The sequence below is a fragment of the Larimichthys crocea genome, chromosome XXII (assembly GCF_000972845.2).
Source record: "Larimichthys crocea isolate SSNF chromosome XXII, L_crocea_2.0, whole genome shotgun sequence".
NCBI classification, from domain to species: domain Eukaryota; kingdom Metazoa; phylum Chordata; class Actinopteri; family Sciaenidae; genus Larimichthys; species Larimichthys crocea.
This window is the reverse complement of record NC_040032.1, coordinates 15354364-15376636: the sequence shown is the minus strand read 5'-3', so window position 1 is coordinate 15376636 and position 22273 is coordinate 15354364. Positions and strand designations below refer to the sequence as shown.

General features: G+C 41.0%; 1 protein-coding gene across 3 annotated transcripts in view; it reads right to left on the bottom strand.

The window, feature by feature from the left end:
* The window catches only part of gabrb4 (gamma-aminobutyric acid type A receptor subunit beta4), a 190779-nt gene that overhangs the window by 47673 nt on the left and 120833 nt on the right, over window positions 1–22273 (bottom strand). Inside the window, exons 1-2 of one of the 3 annotated variants that reach the window (XM_027273250.1) lie at window positions 2165–2453; window positions 250–344 (exon numbers count right to left, since the gene is read on the bottom strand). In XM_027273250.1, the coding sequence (XP_027129051.1) occupies window positions 250–344; window positions 2165–2244 (175 nt within the window). In that variant the 5' untranslated portion in view covers window positions 2245–2453. Of the gene's footprint in view, window positions 1–249; window positions 345–2164; window positions 2454–22273 lie in introns of those variants that run through there. The other 2 variants (XM_027273249.1, XM_027273251.1) reach the window with 2 other exon arrangements.

Sequence of the window (22273 nt, the reverse complement as noted above, 5' to 3'; positions counted from 1 at the left end):
TTCTCTGTGTGTGCCCTACTTCTCGAGAAGCAGCCATCTTCGATATGTGAATAGATGCATAGTAATGACATGGTAGCAGTCACTTCAAAGCTATTCCTTTTATTTTGCCACAGGACAACTCTTCGACAGATTCCAGAGGAATGACTCGTAAATATCAATGTGTACGCACCTTGACTCGTACATACCCTCGACAACTGAGACCTGAGATAAAAAAACCCAAAACAAAACAGATGTAGCCCCAACACGTACCTCCAAAATCAGGCCTTAAACGGATGTCATATCCCTTCAGCAACTTGTCCACGGTAGTCTTGGCCACAGACATTCCGGTGCTTCCAGTGGAGGAGCTGAGGGCGGAAAAAACCACAAGTGTTAAGAGGCATTTCATCCTCGAATTATAACTGCACATACTCGTTTTCTTCTTCTTCTTCTCAACATTAATGACATGAACACCACCTTTGAAGAGAAAGCCCTTACGTCAACAACATGGTGAGGCTTTGACAAAGGGAAGGGGGACTTACGGAGTGCCTTACACGACACCCCAACGTGTAAATTCATCCATGGTTTTGTCACATTTTCTCAATTTGGTTCTCAATCTTTATGCCAACCTCGGTTTCACAGCTGGCAGATGTCATTTCTTTGCATGTTGCAACACATTACGCTGACATCCTGATATTAAAAGCATACCGACTCTTGTGTTGTCATGGAGAAGGTTAAAAAAAAGGTGCCTTGTAGATGCATTTCCCCTCCTTGTAGCCCCACCTACAGTATATCCATCTAATCAGTTGAGGGGGATGTGATGATGATACACCTGTCAAGCATTTTATTGATGTCGGTCCTTCGGAACAATGGCATTAAAAGTAACAATGTCATGTCTCATGCGTGGACATGTATTTAAATAAGCCTCCCATCACGCTGTCAGAAGCAGACCATCCCTAGGAGGAACATATAGTCCGCACTGGTCTGACTGACATCTATAACATTGGTGCCATGACCTGCATCACCTGACAGAGGCCCAGCTCTCCAGCTGAGGTTCCTGAGTTATTTTTTTTTCTTTGTAAGTGCAGGGTGCGGAATGAGCGTATGGGGGGGAATGTGAGGGAAGGAAGTGGGTTACAATTGCTCCCCTGATAGGAGCACTAGCCCTCGGCTTAGCCAGGGAAGCACTGTTCAATTAGCTCATAGGTAGTGCAGATGTTCATCAAGCTGGCCGGGTTAGAGGACTCTGTTGGTTTGACACCTGAAAGCATCACTGTGAGGTTTAGGGTTATACCCATGCAACATTATGCTCCTTTCAATTGTTATTCAGGGTTATTTTAATGGGATCAAAATGTCAAAAAAAAAAAAAAAGTGCGACCCACTTCTCAGAGAGCACCTAAATCTCATAAGTGAGGCTGTAGGTTGCTGCAGACAAGGAAAAAAAAAAAAAAGGAGCAGGCCACGAGGGGGATATGTAGCCTCTCAGTGCCTTGAACAATAAAACAATAAAGGAATTGATCAGGAGATTTGGACTGTGATGATGTCCATGAGGTCTTGTGCAGTAATTCACAAGTGTAAAGGACTAAACAAGATTATTGAAACAATAAATCTTACACCCAGCCTCCAACAGATGATGACCTGCTGGGATTATTTTCCAATTTTGATTGATTTGGTTCCGGTCAATAAAATGAAGGCAATTAAAGATGATTACATGAATATTACTTCATGGAATAAAATAAGTAGCCTTGCAGGCAGAGTGTCTCATACATCTGGCTGCTTATACCATGGCGTAATCAATCGATCGTCGGCTGATTGATCCGAACCATCTAATCATCGGCTGAGCCTGCTGTAGCCTACAGAGGGGCTGTCATTCCAGATGGGGCTCAGAGTGACAATACACATAAGTGGCTATATTTCCCATTTTCATATCGGGAGTAGGTTACGTTTCACAATAGGCTTGATACAGTGCACGCGCATGTTTTTACACTCGCGCGCGCCACAGCACCGTCTATTAGAGCATATATCGGCAGCAATGCCCCCCTAATAAGTAGGCCTGGGTACCCCTTTAATGCGATTTGCCACATCTCAGCCTTTTATTGACCGGTAATCACATCTATCGGTGTTAAGGTTTTTTTTTTTTTTTTTTTTTTTTTTTGGTTGGTGGTGTGTCCAAGCGACGTTTTCTTACCTTTGAACAAAGCATAAGAAGGACAAAGCCGCCAGAGCAGAGGAAATTCCACATAATTTATCTTCTTGACGACCCAACATCTCCACAAATCCTTATATATAGTTTCTATAATCCAACCAGTCCTGTGGTCCTCCAGAAAAAAAATGCACAAAGTAAAAACTGGCAATCAGAAAAAAAAAGCAATTGCCTTTTTCTTTTTAAATGTCGAATAAACTAACCTACATCTACGCATGCGATGTCTTCATTAAATGCTCCCTAATTGCCGATTTTGTTCTAAAAAAAAATAATATAACATATATATTTGTTCTAAAAAAAATAATATAACATATATATTTATATATATATATATATATCGTAATTGGCCCCCGCTGTTTTTCCCCGGCTATGGAAATCCGTGCAGGTCACAGAGCCCCTCGACCAACACCAGAAGATCAGACATCTTGCTCAAAAAACAGCATACACAATACTTTTAAAAGTGATGACAAGTATTCTTCCTCTTAAAAAAACAAACACTGGCATGAATGACTGAGCAGCAGCCTCTTGATGATCAAATTGGTGGATGAAATTTCCCAGTCCAAATCTGCAGAAGAGGCATGGTTCCAGCGATGCTCTGGCGCCAGACTATTCCACAACGTGATGTTGTTAAAAGATATTTGTTTGAGCTGGAAACGCTGGTCGGCTGCTGGAGGGGAGCGGTGGGTTTAAAAAAAAGAAAAATGAAATCTTCATTCCCTTTTTTTCTCTTCTTCTTCTTCTTCTTCTTGTTCTTCTTCTGCTTGTTCTTCTTCTCCCCCGTTGCTGCTGCTGATGATGATGTAGATCAGCGCAAAGTCACTGAGGGGAAAATGCACATTGAAAAAGCACTGGGTAATATCTGATGCAGACGTCAGAGCAGGCTATATCACTCCTCTGGTGGAAGAAAAAAAAATTAGATGCCGAGAAATATGGATGGCCCCTTAATACGCCAATGCATGTATCACAACGCCGGGGTTTCACATCAAAGATGCGAACCTGTTTGAGGGGGGGGGGAGTCCACTTGCCTCCGCTGCCCAACGTTAAATGGCGTTTGGAACACGTTATTATGGTCCGCTCGTCTTCTCCTGGAAACACTCAACAAATGATGACAGAGAATCAACAGTCCGAGGAGACATGATGATGATGATGAGCAGATCTTTGCGATTTTTTTTTTTTTTTTAAAGATGAAATTAAAATAATATCCTACTGTGAGGGGGGGTGAGGGGGGAGAAGGAGGAGGAGGAGGAGGAGGAGGAGGAGGGGGGGGACACCTAAGGTGGAATTTCCTAGCGACAGCCTGTTCATGCGCTGAATTGTCTGTCTTTTTTCTCTGAAAACCCATTAGGATGCTGTGAGTTGTGTCCGGTGCGTTTCATGCGTTTCTTCCACTTTTACACTTTTTTTTTTTTTTTTTTGCAACACCACACCACAACACCACACACACAAACACACACAATCATACATACAAGCACGGATGCGCACACAAGCAAGACTTTATTTATTTTTTTATTTATTTCTTATTTACTTTTTTTTTTGGTGTGTGTGTGTGAAACATAAACATCCCCTTTGCTTGAAATTGCTAAGGCGCACATCACAATTCAAGAATCACACACACACACACACACACACACACACACACACACACACGCTTGTGTTTTATACAGAGGAGGAGGTTTTCTTCAGGGATCTCTGTGCTGTCCAGTTGCTAAGCAACCCAGCCAGCACTGATGCAGTTGTGGTGATTCGAAGGCTATGCGCAAAGGCTCATTTAAAGGAGTAGACCCAATGCTGTCACCACTGTGGTGTCAGTGGGACAAAAGCAGACAGCTACTGATGTACCATGGAGCCACTTGTGTTGGATAGGATGAAGGGGGTGATGGTGGTGGTGGTGGTGGTGGTGGGGACGTTATTTACAATAATGCATGAAAGAGAAATGTGGCGTGTCAGGGGATATTACACTTTACTTTTGCTTCATCATCATTATCCTCCTACTCATCATCATCACCCTCATCATCATCATTGTCAGGGCCTAAAGCACTGTGATAAATAACCCGAGCCTCAGATTTATTTTATTTCACTTTGGAACATGTTAATTCTCAGCCGGCTTTCTGTTGCTGCCCTCCATAATCAGAAGAAGAGGAAGATTCACTTTGTCTCTCCGGGTAGGTGATGTCACATCACTCAACATAAGGGAGAAATAACAGTTATGTTCTCTGGTGTGGGCAATAATCTCACCCTTGCTTGAATGTCAACATAAAAAACATAAATGTGTTTGTATTTTGGCTTGTCTGTGCTCTCAGCTTTGGAAAAGATGTGCCTTCGATCCCATGATCATGAGACTGACATAAGGTGGGCATTGAAAAATACGATAGCATCACTGTACATGATAGGGCATTATCATGACTGACCATGATCTGCAAGACAACACAGTTCATACTTCTTACACCTACATACAAACTTTCAGAATTTGATGGCTGTGAAAGTATCAGCAACTAAAACGGTAAGCTCTAAAAAACCAAGTGGCAACTTCTGTGGCTGTGATGAGAAGCCAACATGGAAGTGCCAAAAACTGCAGTTCCTCAAACGTCCATTCGAGGCTGGCTACAGAAGTGAGTCAGTCTCCATAAGCCCCCATGTTAAAATGTCCAACTTCACAGCAGAAATAAACATGTTTGCAGCCTGGTACAAAAAACAGTTTTGGTCTCTATAGCTAATTTCCCCGTTCATGACAACTGTACTGAGGGTGAATTTATATAGAACTCACCTGTTCAAATGATATTAAGGTTTAAAGTTATGCAGGATTAACAGTGTGGCTGCTTTGATTGACAGGTAGATACCGTTACAGGTGGCTTGTTTCAGCAAACAGCAATAGGCACTATTCCGAGATTCTTTAGAAACCTGTGGGTGATGCCTCTGATACGATGTCCATATTCATACCGTCTATGCTAAATATCTGCAGATGAATGCAATATCTGGAGCCAAGGGACCAAAACTTTGCAACAGGAAGGTCTGGTTTGTAGTCTCAGTAGTATTGACCAATCACATTTGGATGGGCTTTCGTTGCAACAATCAGATTTAAATTGTTCTTAATTCATAACCAGATATCTGTTTATAGAGATCTGCAAAAAGAGACCATCTGAGACAGCTAAATCAGTAAATTGAGTGTGTGAAAGTTCAGCTGTGACAGTCCAAACTAAAACTGTTTTACTGCTCTTTAAAGACTATTTGTGCAAAATAGTTTGTCTGCGATCACAGAAACCTTTGCTGACTGGTCTGTTTCTTACTGATGAGGTTTTTTTTTGTGCAGCAGAAGGTTAAAGGGTGGTTCAGAGGGTGCAATGTCCTCGTCAGAAGTTTATTCGCGTCCAGCCATTAAAGAAAAATCCTGGCCTTAATTTAGAGTTTGTAAGCCTGGAGTGGACTAATAATTATCCTCAAATGTTCGTGATCTTCAGAAACTCTGAGCTATTTGCAAAAATATAATTTTATTCTCAATGATTATTCTCAGTTTGTAAAGTTTTTTTTTTCAAACTCGAATAAACACTGTGCATATTCATATAAAGTTCACTTGTTTTTGACACTTAAGGGACTGCCAAAAAAAATATTATAGAGGGAAGTTGGGAAAAGGGGGATTTTTAATTAATTTATTTTTTGTTGATAAACGGAGGGTGGTCTGAAATATTTGCGAGCGCAAAGTAGGGTCAGAGCAAATACGAATAACCACAGGAAGCATCTTTTCTTCAATATAATTCTCTCACACCGTCAGCCCTCCCCCAACTATCCCAAATCAAATTTTCTTACCGTCCTTAAATGGAGTGAAATACTGTAGTTGTTTGCAACCATGTAAAGTTAGTTATCCGATGGGCTTCCACCTTTGAATTTGTGGAAGATCCTCTTACCCAACGAGCACAAAATTGGTTTTCATGAAATTCAATGATTTAAATGCAAATTATTCACCAGACAATTTGAGAATAAACCAGCTTGACGTTTTTTTAATCAGCATATTCATGCATAGGCAACAAAGATCGTGCGCGGGATAATTGCTGAAATAGCAGACTTGTCCATGTATATATTCTTTGATGGCAGTCCATCTCCAATAGGTTATGTTGGAGCAGAGCAGTGTCAGTACTGTACAGAAATGGAGAGTAATATGGAGGTGGAACCTGTGTGACAGCATGCCAGATGGATCCCCTCAGTCTGTGGGCACGCTCAGTTTATGCTTTCCTCTATAGTCGGTCTCACTTGCAATGGTGCTTCCATTCACAGCATTCTCTGATTACTGCAATTAACTCTAACTGGCATCTATGACAAGGAGATCCAAGCCGCTGAGATGTACCATGCTCTTTTTTTTTGCTCCATTCATATGTTGCATAACACATGTGAGTTACTGGGTCACCCTTGCTCCTCTGATATAAATAGTATCACATGGTTAATGCATTGGTGCCTTCCAGTCACTCCCTGTTTCTCTTGCTGCTCATGTCTGTCAAACACCCCATTTGACTCAAAGTAACAGATGATATATCTGACTGATCTGTTTGGAGCGGTTTCGACATGTTTCATCTTCTCTTCAATGGAACGTCACCATCACAGAAGTGAATTTCATTTATGGTGACCGAGTCCATAAATTAGAGGTGACACGACTGCTCAAGTTCATGTGTGGTGTCCTTTACTGTGTTGAATCAAGTCTGCTATCTCACCTTGTTTTGGAAAAGCAAACCCGGAGATCACCCTGGAGAGATTGCAACGCTGGCCTGATTCATCTCAACTTGATGACCTGTGTCTTTACTGTACTGGGTCCACCAGGCCTGACTTACCTGGGCTAAAAGGAGGAGAGGGCGATATGACTTCACCAAGAGAAAAAAAAAAAACATCCTCAGCTCTCGGCATGCTGTTTTTATGGCGAGTCCGAGCGGAAAGACTCTCCAACCCCTTCAGGTTCAGTGCTCAAGTTTACAGGTAGTAGGTCAAACTAAAAAAACAAAATAAAAACAAGATACTGAAGAAGAAACCAAAACATTCGCAGCCAAGACGCAAAATCTGCCAGCAGCGTTCAGAGATCCTCAGGTGTTTCTAGTTCTTTTCTCAAATTTGGAGCTTCCTCGCTGACCCATGACCGAATTATAAATGATGTGGATCACTCTCTGAAAGCCTAAGAGTCGAAGTAAAACATGGGATCTGCAACCACTCTGCCAGGTTCTAAGAATAGGAGTTTGATGGTGGATGAATCAGCTTTAATCTGTATAGGGGTGCTGTATGTACTCAATGACTTTGTTTCATGATTACCCACTGTTCCGCCATCGCGTCTTACGCTGTGATCACACTAGCAGGTCAAAGTAGCATTGAGAGAGCTCACCTCCCCGCTGTGAAACACTGCTCCCGACGAGCTTTGAGAAAATGAAGGTTCAACTTCAGTGTACATCACGGCATTCGTTGACCGCAGAGATGAGATTGGAGGCTTTAAAAAAGAAAAAAGAAAAAAACACATGGCACACAGCTCTGAAGCACTACCTCGGAGCAGGCTACCAGGCAATTGTTGCTATGCTACGGTAGAAAGCCCAATCAAAGTGCAGTGTGTTGCTCGTTGAGGCTGAACTGCACCACAATGTTGCAAATACTTGTGAGGATCGCTGTTTACACTCGAACCAGAGATAGCACACAAGAAAGAAGGAAAATGCATGCTAATGCTTCTGCTCCGTCAGGAAAAAAAAAAAAAACATCATGTAAGCAAGCCAGAATGATGCATCACATGAATAACATCCACTATTGATCATTATACTGTATGTGGCGTGGCATATAAATACAGGATGGCAGATGTATGTGATTTACGAACTCAGTCTGGCATGAATGACATCCTTTCGTGATTATTAACATGCACATAAAAATGAAAGACATTCAGCTTCAACATTAGGACTTAGGTGTCATGCATGATTGTTCAATTCTACTGTCAGATTGCTCACAGCGATGTACCAATGTTCCAACATAATTGGAAGTTAATGATCATGTCCTTATTGACCATAAACAAGAAAGTCACGGCCCTCGCAGAAAATCAGGGGAAATATAATACATATTTTAAAAAGATCAATAGAGATGACATGGGGTGCTTTTCCTCAGGGGGTTTGAATAATACTAATCAGACCAAGCAAAGGTTAGACGCGTCACATAATTCTCACTTTGTGTTTTTGTGCACTCCGGCTGCTTAACACACACGCAGTTACCTGTTCATCCTTCGAGGTGAGGCAGCTAAGACAACTAACTGACCTAAAACACTCATCTGCCGTCGACACCAGAGGAGTGCGCAACTCAAACAGACACACGGTTTTCCAGCTCCAAAAAAAATAAAAAAATCAGCATGGGTGAGGCGCAACACTTGATGCTAAATAGCTACTGATGGAGGACAAACACTAATACCGATCTGTAATTCTGTCCCTTACCTCACCCATGTCCCTTTGCAACTCTCAGTGCATTTCATTTATAGAAACACTCAAGGTGGTGCATATTTAACCAAACCCCTCTTGGCCTTTTATTGATACAATCAAAATAATTAATTAAGTGTTTGCAAAGGTCTGGCATGAGGTTAATCTTCTCAATGGTTTATCAATATCAAAACAGCATGTCTGTGACACATGCGTCGTCCAGCAAAGTGTGTAGTCGGTAACAGCGTTACCTCTCTCTCCCCCCTCTTGAGAGCGAGCGTATGTAAGTGTGCTTGTTTGTCTTTGCATGTGTGAGTAGGTACATGCTGTCTGCATATGTATCATGTCATATATTCCTCTTCGTTTTTATACTGCATGTATCTTTGATATTACACTGTCTTCCGGGCTAGATGGATTTCAGCGTGCCATTGATTTATCTTTCATCAAACGCAGTCGTCTTACTGTTCCTGCCAGCTCAAAGCTGTAAGGTAGAGGCTTCGTTTGGTCATTCTCTTATCCCTCTGGCAAAAGGGTAACTCGTGTAATGCCCTTATTTGCATTCAAAGTGTCCTCATTTCAGTCCCCCCACCCCAACCCCTCAAAATTCAAATGTCAAAGCCTGATGCAACAGTCTTCAGTTGTCTGGATAACACAGAAACAATGAATGTCAACACCGAGGCAGACAGGGGATTCACCATCGTGCACCGAAAAAAACATGTAGCATTTCATAAATAGTAGCATTTTGTCAAAAATAGCACCGTAGCATCCCTTCCTCTTTTTCCCTATCTGTATTCTACGTGGGATTTCTACACGGAACTCCTACGAGAAAGGGTTAATGAATTCCTCACACAGATAGATATTGCCATGGAAACAGCTGCGTGACTGCTTGCAGCTTGTATACACACAGGAGGGGGAAAAAAAAAAAAACAATGGTGCCAAAGGTATTTTAAAATTCAGCGAGCAGAGGCTTTCCAGTGCACATAGCTGCATTTAAGATATTTTTTTCCCTCTTTTTTCTTTTTTAACAAGCAGAGAGCCACCAAGAGTGAGGAGTAGCCACCTTGCACCCTCACCTCAGGTCCTCCTCACTCCCTCCCTCTCCCTCTCCTCTCCCTCCCTCTCTCACTCTCTCTCTCTCTCCATCTTTGCAATTCAAAGGAATGTGATTGGCATTGGAGACGCATTTGCAATAGCCATGGAGTTAATGCATTCAAAAATATGAGGTCTGGATGTGGTAGATGGGAAATAATACTCTGCTGTGTCATTTCCTTTGCAATAACAAAGTACACACACACACTCAGAAACTGAAACACACACATGTACACACACACACACACACACACACACACACACACACACACACGCTCTAACACAATTCCAGCAGAGAATAATTAATTCACAATATGAAACAGACCTAAGGCAATGTGCCTCGCGGTTGAGCTGAAAAAGAAGAAAATAGATTGAGGGCCGCGATGCTTCTTACGCTCTCAAATACAAAAAAAAAAGTACAAATACATAAAACCACGCCTGGCTGCACACACAAACACACACACACACAGTGCATATGTACATGCAATAATTATTTGTCCCTTAAGATTATACAATGCTGCCCATGTTTTTCAAAGCAGGTGGCACAGTACACTATGTGCCGGTGGGATAACCTAATCCATCCCGCCACAAAAACATGTTCTTTTAGTGCCATTAGACATCCTCCCGATAGCGAGTCAATAGTCTCCTCTCACTGCCCAAATGGACTTTTATGCTTGAGTCTGCAAATATGACTCTATAGGTCGGGTTCTGCGGCATTCATCGCACATCGCCACTCAGTTGCCGTAGCAAAATAACTCTGTTTAGATTCATAAATATTTTGAGATGCATTGAAAAAGCTTTTAAGTCCATAGAGAGGAGTCAGCATAGTGATGCAAGGAGCTGCAGGTGCAGCAAGCACGGAGTGTGCGGAGAGTTCGGTAAACAAACAAACAAACAAATAGAGATGATAAATAAACAGGAAGCTAGCAGACACATTAAAACACAGATAAGTCTTTCTTTTTTTCTTTTTTTTTTGGTGACTTGCAGAAATCTTTGTGGCGTTTTTGGGACTAAAAGATTCTCATTCACTTCAGGTTGTTTTCTTCTTTTTTTGCTCCTCCAATCAGAAACAAGAGCAGGGAATTCTCCCGGGAACTGAACCATATTCCATCAGCATGTGTCCTGTCCATTAAGCCGGATGTTGAGTGTGTAGTACGCTCTATTTTTATTTATTTATTTATTTTAGGTTCATACAGCATTCTTCATGCTTTACATTAAAAGCAGTGCGGCTGGTAAATGTAGTGCAGCCGTAAGAAAATGGTTTGGCTTGAGACATTCCTTTAATAATTTAATTTAAGTTAATTCGACTGGTTTCATATTTGTTGTTTTGAGTTGTTACTTTGATTTGTGTTCAGATTCTTTGCACACACAAAAAAGAGCCTACGATGTTGCTTTTCATTTGTTCCCTGTTAAAGTAACAATGCAGGACATGAAGATTAATCCAAGCGTCCACATTCACTCGACAGAAATTAATTAAAGCTACTTTCAAAAATCAACAAACATCAGCTATAATTAGTCGGGGAAGTGTCACAAGTCGAGGCTCACGTGAGATCAGTCAATTCATAGTTTGAGTTCACACCAAAGCATCAGTTTTTGAGTCACATTCATGAAGGTTAATTAAAAAAGAGACGGACCTCAGCAATCCCCTCGTCGCACAGCAGGACGAAATGTGGTCAAGTATAATTACACAGCTGTAAGCAGATCATAATTGGATAATCATTTTTTTTAGTAATTCCTTTTGGGATCCAATCCTCCACTGGGATTTTTTTAATTGATGAGATAGCTCACAGCTGCCAGAAGTTACAAGATTAGGTGACTATCATAGCTTATCACACAGGCGCAGAGAAGTAAGTCATAAAGCGAATTAGTGGGAGGCTCTGTGACTTTGTCAGGCAGGTAAGTGAAGAGATATTATCTTATTTGCTAAATGAGCCATGGATGGACACTATCATTTTTTATAGCTACACATTACACGCCAGGCAGTGACATGCAGGCGAGACATTAAAAGGTGCATTTCTCACGCCTTTTCAGTCAATTTCTTTTTTATGTTTCTAATTATCAGCAAAAGATTTGACAAAGTAAAATTCTAAATGTTACAACTCACTGCTGACAGTGTGCAGGAATTCAACCTTTTTACCCAAATCTACAGTATATATTATTTTCCAAAAACCATCTTCCACGCTCTGCATACTAAGGAGGTCATCATATCGCCTCTCAATGAGGACTCTGGAGTACTACATGACTATATTATAATATATTTTCACCATAATTTTTGTTTACTGTCTTGCTGAGATTTAGATGAGAAGATTGATACCCAGTCTTATTGCCTATGATCCATTAGCATAGTATAAAGACTGGAACAAAAGAGGAACAGCTAGCTGGCTTTGTGTGAAGGTGACAAAATCCACTGACTGGCACCTCCAAATTTCACTAATTAATACATTATATCCATCATGTTTAATACAAAAACTGAAGTGGAAAAACAAGATTTTTTTTTTTCAGAGGGCTCTTCTTTGAAGTCCTCTCATCACCATGAGGTACAACCACCAAAACAAAATACATATTTGGCTTCTAAAACAACATTTAGGTAAGAATAGATAAGAAAAATAACTTTTAGTCAATAATCTTGATGTGATTACACTATGGTTAAGAGTTGGTTTGGTTTAAGTATAAAAAACATTGTTATAACAACGTCACTTCACTTCCTTTTTTTGCCCTCATCACAATTATTCTTGCTGCTTTGTCACTTCATTGTAAACATCATTATCATTTTGGGGCCTGAAACGAGTGATACTGTCATTCTTCTTGGGAGGACAGTCTCTCAAGTTGTGTCTCAGTGTCTCACTATACAAGAAGGGCCACAATATGTCACTCTGTGTTTAGTCTAAGTTTAGCTAACCGGGTAAAAGCAAGAAAATGAATAAGCACATTTCCCAAAGCAATGATTTAAAGGAATGATTTGTAATCTGCCAGAAAATGTTGCTCCTGACTTTTACTGGGCTCAGTAACTTGCAGATCTTGCATGTTTTAAGCAACAATATGTTTTCTAATCCATGAACTGAGCAATTGTACTGTATGTTTCCCTCCAGATGGCTTTGTATGGAGGATGTTAGTTTCCAAGAAATTTCCACAATGGACATTTTGAGTAGTTCCTTAAAACTGAGTTGTATTTATTATCATTGTTTCCTTTTTAAATATCCACACACAGAAAAAGCAACAAAAACACACAGAGAATATTTATTCATCTTCATTTAAAAGAAGGTCAAACTCACCATGTTAATCCTTGAAACAAGGATTGTTTTAGTGCTTTATGTGTCAAGCTGACACAGAAAAAAAAACAGTCTTTGATTTTATTAGGAAATCAAAGGTTTACAGAGCTTTAGAAATTGCTGTGACTTGTCTCACTGTCTTCCAGCAGGCAGGAGGTTCTCACCGATGTCGCCAGGTCACGAGTCTCCGTCACCCACACCTCCAGAATAATGACTACCAGCTGCTGTGACTGACATAAAGTCACATTTTCAGGATTCCTAATTATTTCTGAGGGACTTTAGCCACCTGGGAGTGTGTCTTGAGATTCCAACGAACAGGAAGCTTCATGTCCAAAAATAGAGAGGAAATCTCGGCACCTGGTGAGTTGTGTTGATTCACTTGTGTTGATCAATAATCCCATCAACCCACCGCAGATATATTATGGTCATTTTGTGCAACGGGGCAGTAAAATCTTACTTATTACCCCTTTACAGTAATGTGGAGCTGTTATTTATTGCGGACATTATTTAGCCTGATATTCGCTTTTGAATCAGCTCGGGTTGTATGCTGACCTTGAGCCTTCTGTCTGTGAACTTCTTTCATTATATATATCTGGACATGCGGCACACAATCCTGAAATAATATAAATTTTATCCTTCAGAACGTAATAAAGCTGAAGAATTCAAATAGAACAAACACATTGCTCCACACTGTAAATGCTAGATTATATTATGAACATAGCACTGTACACACAGTAGGATATATGTAAACAACACTCCAAATCCAAGAAATTACATATTCTGTTTTCATGTTTTTTATGTTTTGAGCTTTTGAGATTTAATGTTGATGTTCTCATCACCTTTTAATGACAATGTTTAAATGGCATGACCCTAACCCTAATCCTAACCCTCTGATGATACAATAGTTCCCATGTCCTCAACTGAAATCATCACAAAATGTTCTGCTGTGCCGTTTCTGCTATTTTAAGGAACAGTAATGTACAGCACATGTCATGGTTCAGGGCATGTCTTCAGACACAGCTGCATGCTGACCTTCAAACCCCAAATCCAAACAGTCAGTCTGTCGACACGTCCACTTCAATTGACACACCTTCCAGTTTGTGTCTAAATGTAGACATTTTCAGGGCTGCAGTTACTGTGGCTGTACCAGCGCACCATCAGCTGCAGCGGTGCACAGAGATTCCGTCGCAAAGAAATCATTGCTTGTAACTCATCTCCTGTGATTTAAAAAAAAAAAAAGGTACCTACTTCGGAAAATCTACTAGAACCTCAAATATCATCAGGGCCAAAGCTATTAGTCATTTCAATCTACAGTCCAACCTCATCCTTCATTTGATTTCATATGGCCTGGCTAGCTGCTCCGTTGGTGCTCCCCCCACAGATGGCCAACGTTTTCCCTTTTCAATTACAAATATTCCTGTTTTTCCTGACTTTGCCAGCGAGCTAAACCCATCCTTGTTTACTCCCAAGAATGCAGTTAAGCCTTCCTTGGCTTGAAATTTTGATGAGATGGAAGCTTGGGAGCCTCTTACAGAAACCATGCAGGCTAACTATTTGGCCCCCCAAGGCCAACCGTCTCGTAGCCGGCAAACCCACGCTTTAGAGGAAGGCCTTTGTAACACTTCAGCCACTCAGCTGGACAGATAAATTACTGTACCCACACACTCAGAGCCAGAACAATGAGCTTAGCCGCTGCACTCCAGACTTGCTATTGTACATTATGTTACTGGCTGACCTGTACCAAAGGTCGGTCACAGGAGAGGGACACCAAGCCCTGGATAGCCATTGTAATTGAGAACCTGTTTAATATAATAATTTTTAATGTGTGAGGGAGTACCGGAGACAGCGGTGGGCCACTGTTGCAGATGGCTGATGTATAATGACCCACAATAACAGCCACCGTTGTGTCTTGTACGATGGAGTCAAGAGTACTATTCAGCCCGGACATGGACAAAGTCCAGAACAAATATGACAGTCTTGTGCCCCCGCGGTTCAGGTTGATTGTTTAATGACTCGCTATCAAAACCTAGTTGACTGTCCTAAGCTGTCCCAGTGCACACGTTGCAAGAACATGCATTCATGATGGTTGAGCCCATATTTCAGAGATACCACAGAAAACAGGTAACTCATATGTGCTGCTAAACCTCTGATCTTACAAGAAGGGCTACATCAAAAGTCTTTCTGTAACATCTTTATATTGAAGACCACGCAACAAAACCATCATGACGGCGTTACGATCAGTTAAGACTGGGGGACTTTAAGGCATCTACACCCATGCCCATCATCTCATACTCTCTATCTATGGGCATAAACGGCACCATTTATCAGCAAGAGCCATTCGTGGCGTCCTGGATGCCACTATCTTAAATCACACAGGTAGTAGACTGCTGTGATGTACTACAATATGCTGCGTCTCTCTCATATTTCAGCCGTGTGATCCCATCAGCAGCAGGAATGGCACAGGTGTCACTTTCAAAGAGGAAATCCCCCCCGCTGGAGAAACAGGAGATCAGAATAGTTTTCCTGGCACAGATACAGCAAATACTGTTAGCACAAAAAATGATTGTGAATCCTTATATTCAAATACATAAACAGGTTCAGAAAGACTTAATTCTTTTGACACGAGGTGTAGTGTTGACAGCAGAAACCTCCTTCGCTCACCGTGCCTATGGGATGGGTTGTAAACAGCCTTGAACTATGGGGCACTCTAAATGAATCATTCGAAAGTATCTCTCTTGCGTTAAGACATCTTCACCAGGAGGGGTCCGTTACCTGCCCACCCACATTTAGTCACGTCCTGGCAATAGATTCAGCAGAGCGCAAATTAACAAACATGCAAGGACGTGATCTTTATCCATCATACAAGCTATCGACTTAGTCACGGCCGCTCATATCACCAGAAGTGATGAATTTACAAGCAGGTGCCCCTCTCTAACCGAGGTCCTACGAACGGAGAGGAGACTGCAACCATGACTTGTCTCACAGTTGTGTAAAGTATTGAAATGTCACTCCAAAAACAGTGTCACTGTTGTTTTCACAAGATGTCATGTGGTATTGCTGTGAGGCCCTTGAGGCCATCTCTCACCATCATCCTTTCACCAGGCTGGGCTGTGTGTGAATGTATGTAGTACTATACACACTCTTATATCCATTCACTATAATGTGCTACGCTGTGGGTTGAGAGCAGATATGCAGTTTCACACACTACCCACAAACATAATGTTGTCTTTACTGTAGAAATGATGTATCAAACATAGTAAAATGTTGAAGTTTAAAGATGCAATCAAAAGCATGCTGTAGATATTATGAGACACTAGACTAGAGTCTACAGCCGCTGTAAAGGTGTACCTATCTTGTGTCTCAATTAAGATACTTGTGTTAGTACACTCATACGCTATGTACTTGTAGGAGTAGTGCGTTAATTTCCGCAGGGTAGTGTTATCTCATTTCCATTATGTTGTGCAATTAACTGGAACTGGACAGTTACATCATTTTACCACTTTTTCTCCAGCAGCGTCCCTCCCTTTCGGCTACGTAGCCAAAATGACAGCCACTGAGGGCGAGAAGTCTCCAACGTTTCAACTTTCTGACCGTTATGAGTGCACCATCCAGGTACTCACAGTACAAAATAGCAAGTGCAAGTATGCAAGACACAGCATTAGACACAGTCGCACTAAATGCCAGGAGAGATGACACTCCAATTGTTACTTCACAATCTTGGTTTAATGTCATAGCATGCCAACATTTTCTTATTTGTATTAAACAACGTACAGCTGAGGCTGATGGGAATATAAACAGTTCTGCAGGAATTTCTTCATTAACCAAAGTATTGGAAAAACTTAAATTGTGACTACATTGCAGCCCCAGAAGAAAAGTCTCCAGTTATAAGAATTCATCCTCAGGCCTAAAAATGATCACAGTTTACAGTGGTGTAATAATAAATCTACTATTTTTAAAGAATTTAAATTATCCAATCTAACTTTGACAACCTCTAAGGAAACAGAGTCTCACAAAGCTCCTCTAACCTTCAGAGGTAAAAAGCTGCACTATACAGTGCCCACACCTCTTGTAATTTATGTCACATTGCTCCTATAAGCAGTGGGTGGATCACTATACAAGCCAAACCAACAAAGCACCTCATCTGGTTCATCAAATCACAAGTATCCAGAATAACCACTTAATCTATTCTGGCATAATGAGAGAAATTACAATGGCACAACTGATCTAGAATGCTAACTATGCTAGATGACAGTGTGCTAACTATGCCAAGAGATCTCATGGTTGGACACCAACGTATGCATAGTCCCAGTGGCAGATTGCCAATTTCAATTTCGTTGTTGACACTTTTTTATAGATTTCTTTCTTTGTTTGTCTGCATAGATAATGAATGGGATGTTGTCAAGTTGTAGCCATTACCCTTGCTAATAGAAACAAGACATTACTTTGAAACGGCCAACTTCTGTAGAGACAGAAAGGCACTGGGATTGACTTTGCACTTAAAAACCTTTAGTCACAGTTGAGTTTTCCTCTTGTAGCATGAGCTCAGATATTAAAAATGCTTTATTTCCATACATGAATCTGCTTGCACAGTAATATTTTGACGACACCCAGTCGTGACCTTCAGGAAGAAATATTTCAAAAAGAGGACTTGTGTGACATTTGAGGTTAATTGAAACATTGTATGTTCTTTACAATATATAAGAAGGACGAAATGACCTCAGATCAATGCCATTTTAGTTGTAAGCAATCAGCAACCACTATGCTTTTCATGCCTCATTGGCCTCACTGATTGCGGTGAGATCGATGTAGTATGTATACACTGGGTGAGGGAGAGGCTGGTTGCTAAATATGTCCCTTCTTTTCTTTAAAACTGTCAGTAATGACAATAATATACCAAGAAATATATAACGATTTTAAATTATTATTAGTTATCCAAACCCTTTTTAAGTATGTCAGATCTACAGAATAATATTATCAGCCAAAAGCTTTGATTAAAATAAATTATATACTGTAATATAATATAATAGTAATATAATGTGCTTTGTCTTGCTGGCCATCAGTGACTTCATACAGAAATTAAATTCATCTGAAACTTTTGGTGTGTCCCAAATTCCTACTGCATACTGTTTCTCATAGTTTTTGCAGTTAGTGTACATATAGAATGAATATACCTCCATTTTATACTAAAATAAAATGATACACACAAAACTGAATGTCAACTAAACTGTGACTGAAGGTGAAACTTTCAAAAATAGAGGTAGAAGACTAATCTTAAAATGTTCCTTGGTTGAAAGAAGCCAAAATCAGGACAAACGTTGTGACCTGAACCAATTGCAGATAGGACAATTCAAGTACAGTATGAAAGCAAATATAACAAGATTTGTGTGGTTGTCCTCCCAGAGACAATACAAGATAAGGTGGGTTCATAGCCAAAAGCGACTCATACTGTACCTTCAGTTTCCTGGAACCTTTCAGAAAGATACAGCGGAGTATCATCTGCAAAAGAAATCACACAGTGTACACTATTATAGGAATAACTTTATATCTACAAATGTACTTTGATTAAGCTGGACTAGCTACAAATTCATGTGAATGTGTGAATCCCTGCCTCCTACCAAATGCATGCAGTGATGAACCATTCCCCACCATCAGACTCCAAAGTCACCTCAAGACTGAGCACAGAATCTGCAGCTATGCTGATCTATCTTTTAGAAATACCCAGCTTGATACCGACACAGCAGGAAGCTTTCAAGTACAGCCCGGATCAAATACATTGGTCACCAGTGATCTCAAGTGGAGCAACTTGGGGTTAAATGCTTTGCTTAAGGGCACCTAATTGTGCAACCTGAAAGGTATTTTTGCAGCTATGTAACTGGAATATATTTTGTTAAATATCTAACATTTGTTTTCATACTGATCTTCCTTAAGGCACCTACATTCGTGTAGACTTTGTTCTGGCCCTGGTGATCCAAATCACGCAGACTTCCAACAGGAACAGCTGTGGAGTTCACTCTAGGGGAAACAAAGTGTGTGTGTGTGTGTCTCTTTTTATAGGTGTGTGCGCTTCTCTATGTCTGTGTGCATGTGTGGTAGGGTTCAGCCAAGGGACCTGATCCATCTCAAAGCAGCTGCGCTACTCTTTTAGAGAGGTGGTCTCACATAGATGGGAACGAATTAATCAGGTATAAGGAGCACATACTGTATTAGTTGGATATGTCTGTTTATCATCATCTGAATCAAGAAAAACGACAGAGCTCATTTATTTTAAAGACATAAGATGATTAAAACATGTAATGTAAATAACAAGCATCTGACTGAAATAATTTTGATTAAGCTTACAATGCATGTACTATAACCACAGTCAATTTACAAATAAGAACATGACTGACTGACTTGTTTTCTCTCTGTCTCTGTGTGTTTCTCTCTGAGATGGTCAGTGTTGAATTAAGCGCACTTGAAGCCTGATTATGCATTCTTCCGTAATGTAGCCTTCAGTGGCCACTAATTTAGAAACAGAATCTTCCCCAGGGCTTCTTTCTGCTTTACTTGGTATATATGAATTCCCATATAGATGATTCACCTCATGTTCCAAAGACGAGGAGCTGTGAACTCATGGGCAGGTCCTACAGGGTCAGGGTTTTGGGGATCTCCATATTTCTCCTGGTAGGCCATGCTTTAACAGAAAAACCAACCCAGAAAAGCAGCGGTCATTACTGCAGGCCAAACCAAACCCTTCTCTAGTGGTGTCAAACCAAATGTAAACTAATCTGTCAACCTAAATGTGCACAGCTCAGTATTCTGCATGTCTAAAAGACCCGAGGGGAGAAACTCATACACTGTATGGTATCAAGCAAAGACAAGACCAGAGCCAAATAGAGGGCCTAGAAAGCAAATTATTGTACGGTATGGAGAAATCTGGAGGAAATTACAAAGTGCAGGTTGTGATTGTGGGGAAGATTTGGGTGTTATAGAGAACACTTCTTTACAGTAACAATAACAGCATTGTGAGGATGATCGAAACTTTGCGTTTTGACACTTACGTGGCCTCATTTTTTTCTCTATATATTTCGAGACGTGTAAAGTATGGCCAGCATCACCTGTCCCTTGAGTCCCCTTGTATGTGAAGATCCGGTGTAGGTGCATAAAATGTGGCACATTTGTGCCTTTCTGATCTCATCTGACAAAACTGTGAAAAAATGGTGGTGACAAAACACTGCTGATTTGTGCAGATGTGGACTGTCCTAAGGGAGCCCTTTTGCGCACGCGCTTCATTGATTTCCCAACTGAGGGTAACGGTGGAACCAAAGGTCACACCCCAGTGCCCTTGCACAGATATTCACCCTTTTAGGGGAATAGGATGTGCACAGTGAGCCGGCAACAAAGTGTAATATCACATTGTCCGCACTTGTCACCACTCGTGTCTAATGGCCTCCTGTATCAGCGAATGAACAGCCTTCAAGATGTGAAGGACATTTCAGCACCAGATAGATAGACAGACAGATAGATAGATGTGATCCCAATAAGTAACCCTTGACATCCTGTGGTTAGTAGCAGCCGTCCAGTAAAGCTATTGGTTCTTTCCCGGTAAAGTGCATTAGAAGCCACTACATCATTCGTCCCACACTGTCAGCTCAGAAGTGGCGTGCGATTCTCTCCCTGCACATTTATCATGCCATTACTGCTGGGATAGCAAGCAAGGCCGTGGAATGAAAAGGAAGAAAACATACATTTTTAATAGCATTTGGAATTGATTTTAGTTGTCAATGCCAAAACATCAAGTACTATTCATTGGACCAGTAGTTTAATATCATGGCGTATTCCATCATTGTCATTTCTCTGCTCAAAATCATCAATCTGTTTGTCAAGTTGCGTAAAAAGGCTTACAGTGGAATGTTGTATTTTCTCCACTCAGCATATTGGTTTCCTTCCTAAAATACTGTATGTGCAAAGGGAAAAAACTTCATAATTGGTTTAAAATAGATCTCCGCTACATAATGTAGCAGTTAATAAACGTAACACTTTCATAAACTTTTATTATCATTCATGCCGAGGAAATTTGTTTTTGTTTGAATAAAACAGTAAATTGCTGACATGCCCTCATGTCCTGCCATTGTAAGTGCTCTTGTACAATCAGAATCTAAAAAGACAGGATTGATTTATGAATCTACCTCCTTCTGGCCCAGAGGTATTGATAGACCACCCCTCACACCGCATCTCATTGCCAGTATTGATTGCGTTGTATTTCAGGGTGAGGGCCTGTGACCTTAGATACTGTCGTGGATTGCCTGACTGTCGCTCACTTCACGTCAAGGGTGACACACAGCCCTCATACAACCTGTATGGTCCTTCTACGGTTCATGTAGAGCACTCTGTCTGATTATCTACGGTGCACTCTTTGGATTTTCTCTTCAGCTCAATGTAGAAAGTTACAAATAGGGATGGATCTAAATGTGTATGCACTACAAATAATAAAGCCACAATAAACTGAGAACAGTTGCAAATAAATAGCTCTTATTATAAAGGAAAAATAGAGCATAAGGACATATGTTACAGCGGTGTTGTAACATATGAGAGAGCTGCACTCGGAGACATCACCGGTGAAAAAATGCTCCTTTAAATCAGCACCTATAGTCTGTGTGATATATTGCGGTCTCTATGTGCTGTAATCACATGAAAATATGCCTATTTATAAAACGCCTGTGTGTTTACATGTGTTGGTGTGTGTGCAGCGGGTTCCATGTGTCTCGCATAATGAAACCTGCTTGAAATATTGCAGGTTTTGGACTATTTGTGTCTCAGTTTACGTTCGTGTTGGCATGCGTAGGACAGCTCTGGAAGTGTGACAGGTGAAGCCTCCACCTGGGCCCGCTGGGTCCACCTGCTCCCTTGCTGGCAGGTGACGCAGAGGGGGCCGACTGTTGCCATAGGGAACGGGCGGACAAGTGAAAAGGATTTCTTTGAGGGGCAATCTGGAGGACCATGGGTGAGCGCTTAGTTCCTCAGGGCTACTGGCATCTGTCGCGCTTGTGGACTGGCACAAAAGGCAACACATAATTAACTTCATTATCGCACCTGGCATTGTTAGTCTGGGTGCTAGCATATTCTTTTATCCTTTAATAGTGTGCAGGCTGTATTAAAAAGGAAGGTGTGCATCAGTCTGCTGCTCGCCTCCGTGGTATATTTCTGTCTCCTGCTTATGTTTCATTGGAGCGCCTCCTCAGAAGCCCCCACCCCCTTCATGTTGGTACCATTATAGCTCTTATGACTGTCTGTACTTCTGTGTGTGTGTGTGTGTGTTTTTGTGCACCTAATACAACACTGAC